This window comes from Triturus cristatus, chromosome 10 (genome assembly GCF_964204655.1).
Source record: "Triturus cristatus chromosome 10, aTriCri1.1, whole genome shotgun sequence".
NCBI classification, from domain to species: Eukaryota; Metazoa; Chordata; class Amphibia; order Caudata; family Salamandridae; genus Triturus; species Triturus cristatus.
The window spans coordinates 436,529,734-436,542,308 of NC_140593.1; the positions used below are offsets into that span (position 1 = coordinate 436,529,734).

The 12,575-nt window shown below is 42.3% G+C and overlaps 1 protein-coding gene across 1 annotated transcript in view; it reads left to right on the forward strand.

Annotated features, from left to right (window-relative positions):
• The window catches only part of MTPAP (mitochondrial poly(A) polymerase), a 147,014-nt gene extending 134,790 nt beyond the window's left edge, over positions 1 to 12,224 (forward strand). Inside the window, exon 9 of the mRNA XM_085631790.1 lies at positions 11,382 to 12,224. Coding sequence (XP_085487916.1) covers positions 11,382 to 11,750 — 369 coding nt within the window. The 3' untranslated portion in view covers positions 11,751 to 12,224. The remainder of the gene's footprint in view (positions 1 to 11,381) is intronic.
• Positions 12,225 to 12,575: the final 351 nt, after the last annotated feature.

Sequence of the window (12,575 nt, forward strand, 5' to 3'; positions counted from 1 at the left end):
TCTTGGATGAAATTGCCCGACAATACGACAGCGAGAGAATGAATACCCAAGAGGCATAGAGAACGAAGTGCAAGGAAGAACAGAGAACGGAGGACAACGAAGAAAGAAAAGGGAGTAGGTCATAGACACAGAGTCCCATGAGTTTCATGGTGAGAGTTGAATGTGGCGTGAAATTGCGATGGTGCCATAAGCAGAACCATGTGAGGGATGCAGTGGGGAGTTCAGGGGACAGCACTCTGGGTGTTTTGTTTCCAGTCCTGTGCTGCGGAGCATTTCAGGTACGTCCAAAGTGGGTGATGATACGAGTGCAGAGAATTAGATGTAATGTGTATTGAGGAGGCGATTAACAAGAACCATGCTGCCTCCTGCATGTCAAAACGAAAAATAAGGCTAAAAGATCAGTTACTTCTCTGATAGACTCCCTCGGGGCTTTAAACGGGATGGCAAAACTGGGGGAGGGGGGGTGTCACTCAAAGGGGTGTGGTCAATGCAGTTAAGGGCGCGGCTTAAAAACCCATAAGCTAAGAATTTGTGCTTCATCATTGTGTGCCGCCCAACTGGTATTTTGCTGCTTCTGTGATTGCATCCTGATATATAATGCAACAAGTAACATTACACCTACAACAAGCCAGAGCTATTGGCTTTGTCAATGGCTGTTAGTTCCATAAGATACAAAAGCTGCAACTATGGCTTTGTTGTATTTTAGCATTGAAAATGCTTCAGTTCTGAAATGATGAGACTGTGAAAGAACTATAACGAGTCACCTTGAAGTTACCTCAAAGGCAGTGATGGGTGGTACTGCTGCAGAGTTAAGATTTCTTTTTCACTAGGGGTGGGCGGAATTTGCGAAATTCACTTTCGCAAATTATCGTGAAAATGTTAAAAATCTACGCAAACACGCGGAAATATCGCGAAGATGCGAAGTTTTTTTCCCGCCCGTTCGCGGTATTTTCTGCGTGGTCGCGGCTTGCCAACTTACCCATGCGGTTGCTCGCGGGCGCAGCCATCTTGTTTTCACTTGTCTCGCGGTGCATGATCGCGAGAAGAAAGACGTGATCGCGCGATGAATGACGTTACTGCGGGCGCGAACTGTCGCGAGACAGCACAAATGGCTACCAACAATCCAACATCTCGTGGAGAACGCGACCGGATCGGGAAAACTTGTCGGCGAACGCGGGGACTCAGGTAAGGCGATCGCGCGCACGCGAGAATGTATTTTACAGCGCGAGCAAGCAAAAAATTTCCGGTAAAATGCGGATTGTGGATATTTTAACATTTTGGCGCTCACCGCGGAGCGCAAAAATGTCAAATTATCGCAATTTCCGCGAGCGGAACGGAATTTTACCCAGGCCTATTTTTCACCCCAATGCTGAAGGCAAAAATGAAGAGCCCGATAAGGACCCGTCCCAGCACCTGCTTTTTAGAACTGCCGGTGCTGAGCACCAGCAGGACCCAGCTCACCTAAAGCCCTGGGCTCATTCCAGATGGAAATGGGAGCAGTAATCTTCTTCTTGTGTGCCTGTTATTAACATTCCTTCTGTCTTTTCTACGCTTGTTTTGAGAACAGCCCCTTAGTTGTGTAATCTGTTCCTTCTGGCTAATCTGTTTTGGGAAGCTCAGATCTCTTTATAGTGTATTACACGTTTCCATCCTAGTCTTGTCAGCAGGACACAGGACTCTCCAGCCAGGTTTGACTTGTAAGATTCCTTCTCTTCTTTTAATTGTAGTGAAGCTATCCTCTTATTGTCACTGCCCTAGGTTTTGATGCTGCTGTGTTGGTTTGGCCTGTTTATTCAGACGGCTTTATATTTGTTGTACAGGGTACATTTCAAGAAACAAATAATACATATTCATCCTATTTACTGTGTTGCTGTATAGCTGGTACCTAGCAGAACCTTGGTAGAAAGGATTAAATCCCTGCTGTGATAAGACATATTGCACAGCACGTGAGAAAAGACATTTTGAAATAGACTGAAGTGAAGTCCACCTTTGAAAATCTCATGTAGCCCTTCATGCAATACCCAGAGCTCTCTGAATCAGTGAAACAGTACCCATTGCCTATCTATTCTATCTGGTTCCTGAGAGCAGGAGATTGGCACACCAGCAGCTAAGTGAGCAAGACAAGATAATTTAAAGCACTTTTAACCGTGCAGTAGCGACAATATGATTGCTAAGTTGTCACTATGAAGTTCCTATTACATTCCAGCATTTGATTTTAATACTCGGAAAACACATTTATCCGATAAATACAGATATTTATTTATTTAAACGTTTTCCTAAGTGTTGCTTGCACATGAGCATGTGAGCGCTGTACATTGCAAGCAACATTGCTGTCATCATCAACCTTCAGTGCAGTAAACAAACAGTACTAAAAACAGGTACGTACAATGTTTAGTGGGCTAAATTTTAGGGAGATATAACTTAAACCAGTGAATCTTTTACTGTAGATGGAATGACAGCAGTATCCTGTTCATTCTTGTATGCCTTAGAAGAGAGTTCCATAATTTGGTGAGAGCCCCAGAGAATGATTGGTGGTGGGCATGGGATATTCTAAAACCTGGGCTTTCTTAAAAAAAAGAAAGTGTACCCTTGCTTTGAAGGCCTAGTCTGTCAGCAGTGATTTTTAGAAAGTCTGTGAGGTAAGATGTAGAGCATTGTATGTGAGACATCCCAGTTCTAACATCGAACGTTGGTCGGTTCGAAGCCAATGTAAAGCTTTGAGGATGGATGGGGTTTAGAGGGGTGTATTTGATCATATTTGTTTGAAAATGACACTTATCCTGTGGTGGGATGGAAGGTGGGCTTTCAGTGGATTGAGCATGACTTGTGGAAGGTGGGCTTTCAGTGGATTGAGCATGACTTGTGGTATGCCTACTACAATTTCATTTTCAAAGTCTAGTCTAGACGCAGTCAATATGTAAGCTGCAAATTTCAGTTGGATTGATATCGGAAAAGGTTTACATTTTTTAGAGCTTGTAGTTGAAAGTTTGCTGCTTTTGAGGCTCTATGTAAGGTGTCAAGGAGATAGGTATATATCAAGCGTCAAACCTAGTGAGATCACTGTGGCGGAGTGAACAGGTAAGAAGTCTGTAGAAGTTAGTTTCTCAAGCATTTCTGGATCAAATAGGTTTTTGTATTTAGTGGAGAGCAGTACAATTTTTTTTTCACTTTAGTTAAAGATTTTTCATCCATGGTTGCTTCTTGATTAGTACTGATCGAAGAATGATGATATCCTAAATACAAGCGATTTTCAGGTCAACCTGGTTGTCAGCCGCTTACTGGTTTACAATCTCCTGTGTCTTCAAACACTGCGGTCCAATTTACATATTGAATAGCTTAGGTGCTTAGACTGTACCTTCAGGTACTCCCACAAGACGCCCGCATTGCGATGGTGTGGCAGCAAAGATTCAACCTTTGGAATCACTTGGATAGAACAGAGGTGAACCTCTAAAAACACTTTTCCCTGGATTCTGATGCAGTGTTCCATTACTGTTAAAAGGCAGCCATCATTATCTGTGGAGAACGCCCCCATAGGAGCTAATAGTACCAGGAGACATGAATCCCATCCATCCAAAATATTAGCAATTATGGTTTTTTAGGACCTCTTCAAGGAATGGAAATCTGTTGCTGTATCCTGTGACTCTCTGTACTGCAAAACAACTTCCACAGCCAGTCTACCGTCATGTCGTTCATTCTAATGTTTGTCGGAGCTTACCTACACCAGGGAGTTATCTAGGTAAGACAATATGCCATTGACTCTCCACCCCTTAAGAGATGAACTGCTGATCTTGAAGTCATGACAAAATACATGCCGAACTTCAGCCTACCATCCATTGTGAATATTCTCTAAACTGTGATTATCGTGTTCTTTTCTGCTCACCGGAAAAAGATTACCTCTTAAGTGATTTCCAGTAATGCTTGACCATGTTAGTGTTCTGAGTCGATCTTCACTGTTAGGCACTATTCCCAAAACGATGCTTTGATTTTACAAGACTCATTCATGGTCTTTGACTTGGAGAATCACAACATTCTTCTCTCATCAAATGTAAATTTTGTGTGGAATAGGAGAGACTGCACAACAGTGGTTTGGATCATTCCTCTCAAATTATCCTGCAGGTAAGGCTTGGCTCCATTCTCTTGAAAGCTGACAAAGTGTCCTGTGTTGTGCACCAGCACTCTTCCTTTTAACTAGTTCTCTTCCACCCTCAGATTGCACCATCATCAAAATCAAAAATAACTGCTATCGCATGTATATATATAGATATGATACCCTAATTTATATTGTGTTGCCTAAAGAGCTGAGAGACTGCTCTTCACCCATGGTTTCCTCTCACCTATTGCAATGGACCGGTTCTAATTCATTGTGCATGAATGACATGACGCTGAGGCTGTGCTCTTAGACTCTGAAGACCTAGATTGTTCCATTTTATCATGGGTGCCCTCCCCTTCCTCCAACCGTGACCAGCATGCTCAAGAATCTTGGCATAATCTTACCTTAGTGTGTCTTAAGTAAGAGTTCATCCATCATTGCCAACTTTTTGGAGCCCCCCTCTTATAGACTCCTCACTAAATTACCTTTTTGAGTATCAATTGTTGCCATAGTGTCTGTAGAGGTCGCCAAGCAAAAACAATTATCATCAAGCTTCAAAGCCATTGAAATTATGCTGCTAGATACTTTCTTGGATTTCAAAGAACTGAGAGTTTTTCAACAGTTCTTAGGTTGTTTCTCTGGCTGCTGAGTAAATGAAGCAACACTTTTGAAACCTTCTGCCTGGTCCAGAAACCTTCAGCAACAGCACAGTTGAGTACCTTTCCTCTTAGCACCATCTCTTGCTTCTGCTCTCAAGATGGGAACATCTCTGTATTATCAAGGCTTTAGAACTTAAGTCTGCTTGTCGGCTTTGAGGTGTACTTAAGAAGTAGTAACATGTAATTCAGTTCAGCTCTTCTGCCAATCACACAAGCTTGAATTGTTGTTTTCTTTTAGTTATTCTCCCTTTGACTCGCATCACTTTACTACTAAAGTTCCGTATCATCTATATGGCTGGACTGAAGTTCTACAAACTACTAATATAATTATGAAATAAAAGCGAAATTGAAATACAGACCCAGATAAAATACAAGTTGACTTGACTTTTGAGAGCTAGAGTAATGTTAAGTTTTGGAAAATACCTATTTATGTACCATGCCCATATCACTGACCTGTTACTGTAACAAGTTCACACGAAGTTGGTTAGGTTAGGAACTTACTTGACAAATGTTTGTTTATTCCAAGCAATCTATTATTTGGTAAAGTAAGATGAAAGGTGAAGAAACTGAAATAGGTTTGGATAAACTACGCCAATTTTTCAGCTTCTAACGTGTTGGTCTTTGATTTTATTTGTTCAATATTTTGCAGTATTTTTGTTCAAATTTGTTTTGCAAAAAATTTAACTCCATTATGTTCTGGCTTTTCATCTGTAAAGGAAACACGTTATGTTAGTTGAGTAGGCTTTGAGTTGCAAAATATGGAACCAATAATTATTAATAAGGTGTGTTTTATTTTTACGCAGGTATGCAATGCATCAAGAATTACTGGGGGTGAGGGAGGGTTGTAGGGGTGAAATGAATACTTGCATTTAATATGCTTTTTTTTTTTTTGCAACTAAAAGTTGTCTTAAATTCGTTTTGAAAAAAAATGGTCATCTTATCAGCAATGATAATGTGTGTACTCCCTCCCCCTTAACTCCAACCCCCATGCTCCGCATTATTTTTACACTTGGGACAGTTTATGCTTAAACTTTCAATAAAAAGGTAGGTAGTTTTCAGGTCTTGCAGACCTAGCGCTGGAGCGCGCATGCGCTCCTCGCTCTGTGAGACTTAATGTCATCAGTAGAGGGCTTTGAAAAGCTCACCACACGCTTGTGTGTGTGGTTTTGTTTTCGTGACAAGCCATTGGCGTTTGCGTGTGTCTTTCTAAGAAAGACAGCACGCAATTGGGCAAAGGAGAGCGCATGTCCCGCCTTTGCTCCGCCCACGGCCTATTGCTTGCGGTTACCTGCACAGGCCACATCTGTTTTCAATTATCATGCACAGATGCGTGCGCGATAATTCAAAACAGATTGCTTGCTGTGGCGCGCGCGCCCGCACCACTCGTTTCGATTCACCGTCTCGTATGTGTGTGTTAACAATTGTCAGTATATTCTCGTTATGCTTTTCATATATGTTCTGTTACTGGATATTAAGTCTTGCTGGCAGTGCTGTGTGCTCACTGCATGTACTGTTGATTTTTGCCTCTAATCTGTGTGCTGCTATGAGTTAGTACACGTCTTGTCTCGGCTGTTTCTGTCGCTTGCGTGACCCGCAAACTTTAAAATGTGCGTGTTCAGGGGGGCAGTGTAATATCTGCCGCCACGTGGGCTTTTTGAATCTGAATCTGCGTGTTTGACACCATGTGCTGTGTGTTCCTGGTTGAAGTGTATACGTTTACATACCAGAGTTGTGTGCGTTCTTCAACGTGATTTTACGATTCGGATGGGTTTCTCAGTATGTTGTGTCTGCGCTTTGCTGGTTGTGTGCCAATTTTTGTGAGTGTGGAGTGTGCCACTACATGTTCTGGATGTTTCAGCATCTGTGTGTGGTTTTAGCTGGCTGTTTCAGCATCTCTGTGTGTTTTTAGCTGGCTGTTTGTTTTATTGTGTAGTAGTCATCCTGTCAGTGTGGTGCGTGTGCCTCCCTCGCTGCTGCGGATTTCAGTGTGTGTGTGTCCAGTTCTCCTCAGAGCGGTGCCTGCCCCTTGTACGTTCTCAGTGTCACTGTGTGTGTGTATTTTTCCCATGGATGTGGGAGCTAGAGCCTGGAACACGCAGCGCCTAGCTCGCTCGGCGCCTGTGCGTGCGTCTCCCGGTTCTGCTTGACGGCAGCGCACGCCCGGCTCTTGCCAGCACGCAGCCTGCGGGCGGGCTGTAATCGCGGTTATTAATTGCACGCTGAGCGGCATCGACAACTTTCTGACGCTGGCGCCCACTGCATCCTGCCAGAAGTGTGTGCAGCCCACTGCCTCGTGCGACAGGCGCACAATGACGGATGGTGTCATACTGAGTGGGCCCCTCTGCTTGTGAGTAAGGCAGCTCACCCCCACTTCCACAGAAGGTTGTGGGTCGGTTGGGAGCGAAGAGGAACAAGCATTGGCATAGCCAATAGGTCTCACCTTTGGGACCTTGTAAGTAAAAAAAAAAAAAAAATGAAGGGTAAGACTTCACGTTTACATTTACTTCATATTTAGGATGCAGTAAATGTACACGTGAAGTCTTACTCTTCAGTTTTTGTTTTTTTTCCTGCGAAGGCCAATAATTCTTGGGACGTGAGTAGCTAGCTGTGGTGTCTGGACTTTGAACTAGTTCGCACAAAGTAAATCCTGTGTAGATTCCACTAATTTCATAACTGTGCCCAAAAACATTTCTCACCTTTTTTGCATTTTGTCTGAGCTGATAGGCACCTAAGGAGATCTACCTACTCCACATATTTCTAAAAGTTATTGATCTGTGGGAATCCCGGGTTGAGTGACTTTCATGGGTTTGACAACATCTTCTTAGAGCCACAATGCCCTGCAAATTTCAAAGTACTAATAACAAAAAAATAACAAAAAGCAGAATACAAAAAAACAGTAGACCACAACGAAAGCCCTATCTTGTATTTCCACTTTCCTGCTGAAAAAAGTACCCTACAAGTGTGGGTAGGGTTATTTTAGCAGTAGGTGCGGTTCAAAACTGAGACCTTCTGAAATCATGTGGTTTCCACTTGTTAACAGTTGTCATCCGTTCTTGCCAGGTTGGATACTTTCACCCACACACGTGGGATATTTTATCAGCAGTGTATGAATGCACAATGGTAAGATTTGAAGTAGAGCTAGAATTACTGGAGTTTTCTACCACATGAAAGCAGTATGGGGGAATTGAGTGTTTTTCAGCTATGTATGGATATTTGCTGGTCTTTCTGGGTGGGAACGTGTCATGGGATACATGCAAGCCACACACCCCAGTTTCCCCTACATCTGTACCTTGGCCAGGAATCGTAGGGTCCCTTGGGTCCCAGCTGACTTTGGGCCAAAATACTGCAGTTACCACTTTGGAAATGGAGAGAAAAACTTTTTTTTAATGCAGGGAGTTTACATTTGCAGTGCATGCTGGGTAAGAAACCATGCACGGATTCACACAAGCAGCACCAACCTGGATTTCCTTGGGGGCTGGATTTGTCAAAAACGCACACCTGCCTACCACCCCAGGTGAAAATACTGCAACCATCCCTCATGTAAACTGAGAGGTCCTTGGGGCAGTTACAAAAGGTTTTTACACAAATGGGAAGACTGACTGACCTAAGAGTGGGAGAATGGCCCAAAAGCAGGAAGGGCTAACCCATCCATGGGGAAAAAGTTTCATGTTCCCTGGTATTGGGAGGGATTAATTTCTCATGCTGGGTTAGGGCACACCCCACCCCCCAGCCACTCTTTAAAAAAATCCTTGTTCTCTAGTGGTCTTTGTGCCCACCTGTGGAGTGGTATAGGGGTGAAGTTCCCAGTCACGCCTTAAGGGAGGCAGAATGGCTATTGGTGGTCCTGGGGTGGAGGAGTGCATCCTGATGCCAATGTGTGTCAGCCCCCACCCCATACACATTTTGTTTTTTAAAAGTAACCGCTGGTGTCTGATATAAGCCAGTCCTTGACCCTCTTCAGATAAAAAAAAATCCCTAATGTGTAGCAGTGCTTTCTGCCCCCCCCCCTTCCCTCCCCCAGAGTGGTTACATTGAAGAGACCTACTGCAGTCTGCCCATGGTAGCAAACAGACGTGTTGGGCCCTTGGTGAGGGGTAGAAGTTTACCATGCCTGGAGAGCTGCTCCTCCCCTTTACAAAAATCCCTTTGTTCTACTGGGTATCATAATCTTTAGTCTGGTCCAAATCGCTGTCCCCCCGCCCTGATCAAACTGAAAACAGTCAGACCTTTCAGCCCCAGCTACTTTCATATGTGACGGCATGAGTGATCAAAAAAGACATTGGGCTGGAGGGAAAGCTCTTCCCTTGCAGCCCCAGGTAGGGGCCTGCAGAGGAAATCCTTCTGTGGCATGTACCAAAGAGATGTCCTGCCCTGGACATGACCACAATGTCCCCTGCAGTCATGAGGTAGTGTGGATGGTAAGGAGTTTAAGAAAAACATTAAGAGATAATGGAGATATAATTTTGAAGATATCTTACTGTGTCTTTCTTTTTACTTTCGTGGAATAATGCAAACTACACTTGAGTTCTGTTTGTAATGTCAGGTTCTGTCACCCCGCTACCAAATACTGTGGTGATTTTGCTCTGAGACCAGATCATATATTAAGTCAGTAGGTTTGCTGCTATCTACGTTTTCACCCATTTGTAGCATGATTTGACGATCCATAGTTTTAACAGAACAGACTGATTCAGTAATAGAAATAGGTAAAAGTGCCATCCAAGAGTTTTGGATGAATTGGTAAGCAGTGATGTTGATAAGCTCTACATACAACACCAGCAGGTCAGGGGCATGTGGGTGGAACCCAGATGCTATCAAACCAAATAAATCACCAAATAGAAGGATTCAAACTGCTGTGTGGTAGAACTTCCTGAAGATCTGGCATGAAAAGCATCCCTTATTAGGCTGCTGTCCATGGTAGCTTCTTATCCAAACTGTGACTCCCATTTCCACTAGAAGATTTTACATATCTAGCTGTGTACAAAGATATTTTAGGTGCAGCTGGATTCTTTAAAAAAAACAATCTTATTGATCTTTCTTCCTTGCAGCGAGTCACCCAGTGCAAGGTAGGTACTGCGTAAATCCTTACGTTTGTCCCCTCTAATCAGCAGCATTTACGTGATTTAAAAAAGTAAGTATATTGTTTTTTTGTTCTGTCGCTTTAGATATGACAACATATCTGACCATCATCTACTTCTCTAAGCAGATAAATCTAACCTTGTTATAAATAATGGACATAATTTTCACTTTGTCATCATTTATTAAAGCAAACAGCCAATATTTAGAAGCTACATGTAAAATGGGAGGCCCTTATTGCTTCTGTATCACTGTAACATTTAATAAGGTAATTCTAATCAGTGAGGTGCTTATCAATTAGTTCACATGTACATGATCATCACAAAGTAGTACCACCCATACATAAAATCAGAAACTTGGTCAGTTTGCTGTAGAGCATTCATGTTTGTGGTAAGACTTACTGGCTCCATAAAAATATACCTGTGGTTGATTGAGTATGCAAAGCAGCACTTGATGGAACCACAGTACTTGTAGGGCAATGCTCTTTTTTCTTTACCTGACAGTATTAGAAGTGCCGAAAACTGGCAGAACTATGTAAAGCATTGGTGCACCATTATACCCAAATGGACTTTCACTTTTTTGTAAATCGGCCGCATAGAGGTGTGACAACATTCTTAGGAAATTGGAATACACCACCCTAATATGGGCTCCAGCCAATCACCCAAATATCTTTGGGGATCAGTTTGTATTTCATTGTGAAGAGCATCTGTCTATGGTAAGACACAACCTTGTATTAAGGCGGTGCAACGAAGAATAATTCACAACGTTCCTTAGTGCTATTTTACTCATTAGTAAAGTTAATTGGGTTCAATAAGAAATTAATCGAGAGATTTGGAAGTAGGTCTTTGTCTGGAAATGACAGTTTTTATTAATATGAAGGTCTTTGCAAGTGCAATATCATTCTGTATGTTGCTTGTATTTGTATAGCTTGGGGGCTGGATCTCTGGATAATCATTATAGCCTTAGAGCCCACCTTAACGGGCTCTACCGGCCATTAAAGGCCCGCCTTGGCTCGCATCTTAAACAAGGGAGCTGGCCTTTAATGCCCGGTAGAGCCCGCTACAGAGGGCGCTAAGACTATTAGAACTTTACGCCCCTGAGGGCAAAATGTTCAAATTTGTAAAACTAAGGCCTCACCGAGCTAAGGGGGTTGGAAATTCCCTCGGGCTCCTTGAGGCCTTTGTTCACAGCAACAGATGTGAAACAAACATTGGAACGTTGATGCTCCGGGCTTCTACCAGGCATTAGAAGCCCGGGGCACTCCATTGTCTTCAAAAGAGTGCTCACCATTCCAATGTTCTAATATATAAATGCGTTCCATTTGGATGTATTGCATGCAAGTTTATCTTCTATGGCTATCCTCAAAATCTAGCATATTCACAGACGTCCTCGTTCATTGAATACTCCGTGCATAGCAACAGTAGTCAATACCTCACAACTATATATTTTTGGGCTCTTGTCAAGTGATGTTCTACCCACTAGTAGCATGTTTTACTGTGTTGGTAATTTTATGGTTAATCATTTTCTGAAATGTGCACTTTACTCTTTACTTTCCGTAGGGAAAGGAACAAAATAAGCCCGAAACGTCTCCACTGTATATCCAGAATCCATTTGAATGCATCCTTAACGTCAGCAAGAATGTGAACCAGACCCAGCTTGAACGATTTGTGGCCCTGGCCAGAGACAGTGCATGGATTTTACAAGGAGATCGAGGCAAATTATCTGAAAGTTATTCTCAACCATGGGGATTTGCAGCAGTACTACTACCAACTGCACTAAGTGATGGAAGCAAAAATAAAAAGAAAAGAAAAAGGGGACCTGCAAGTGAACGAATCAAAGGCCTTTTGGAATCTTTAAAAGTGAACAATGATAAATTAAATACCACAGATGACACTAAGAAAAGAACTGTTGATACTAAAAAACAGTAGCGGAAAAAGAACCATTGTTACTGAAAGAAGGCACAGACAGTGCCCCGCAAAGGCAATTTGTTTACAACACTTGTGGTGAGATTCTGAAACTGGGCTTCACGTTACCTTATGCCATCCCAGAGTTTGTCTACACCCATTTATATTGAATTCATAACCACTGCCTACGCCATTTTGCCACCCACCGGGAGGAAAGTACCTGAGTAATTTCAAGTCGGAGCAAAATACTTGAATATGAAATGGGAAGACAAACATCAAGCCTAAGGAAGCAAATGTAATGGGGAGTTTTCCAGAAGCACTCCAACATGGGTGGAAATGTATTGTAAACAGAACGGAAGTCAAATGGCTCCCACAGCAATCAGAACTTTCACTGTAATAGACCCGATGCCATGAACATAATTTAAAATGGATAGCCTGACAATGATTTTTCTATCAAAGTATAATATGATTTATTAAATATACTTCTTTAAATAAAAATCTTATTTTCATTAATACACATGCATTTTCAATCAACAAGTATTACATCTTTTAAAGAGGACGTGCAGTTCACTGAACTAGAGTTCAGTTAGGCCACCTGTAGAAGATCACATTAAACAGCTCTTTGTTTAAAAATGTCTGTTTATTTTGAGACTGCAGATTTTCTTTTATGATTCAATATTTAAATGCATGCTTTATCTGGAAACGATATAGCTAAAGTTTAGGGTTCCATGCAGTTTGCCATTCTACCTTCCATTAGCAATTGTAAATCCCACTTTGTTAGGAAGGTTTAGGAACATCTTATTTAAGACAAGAAAGGGTGTTGGCATATATGAACTAATTATTTTCTTA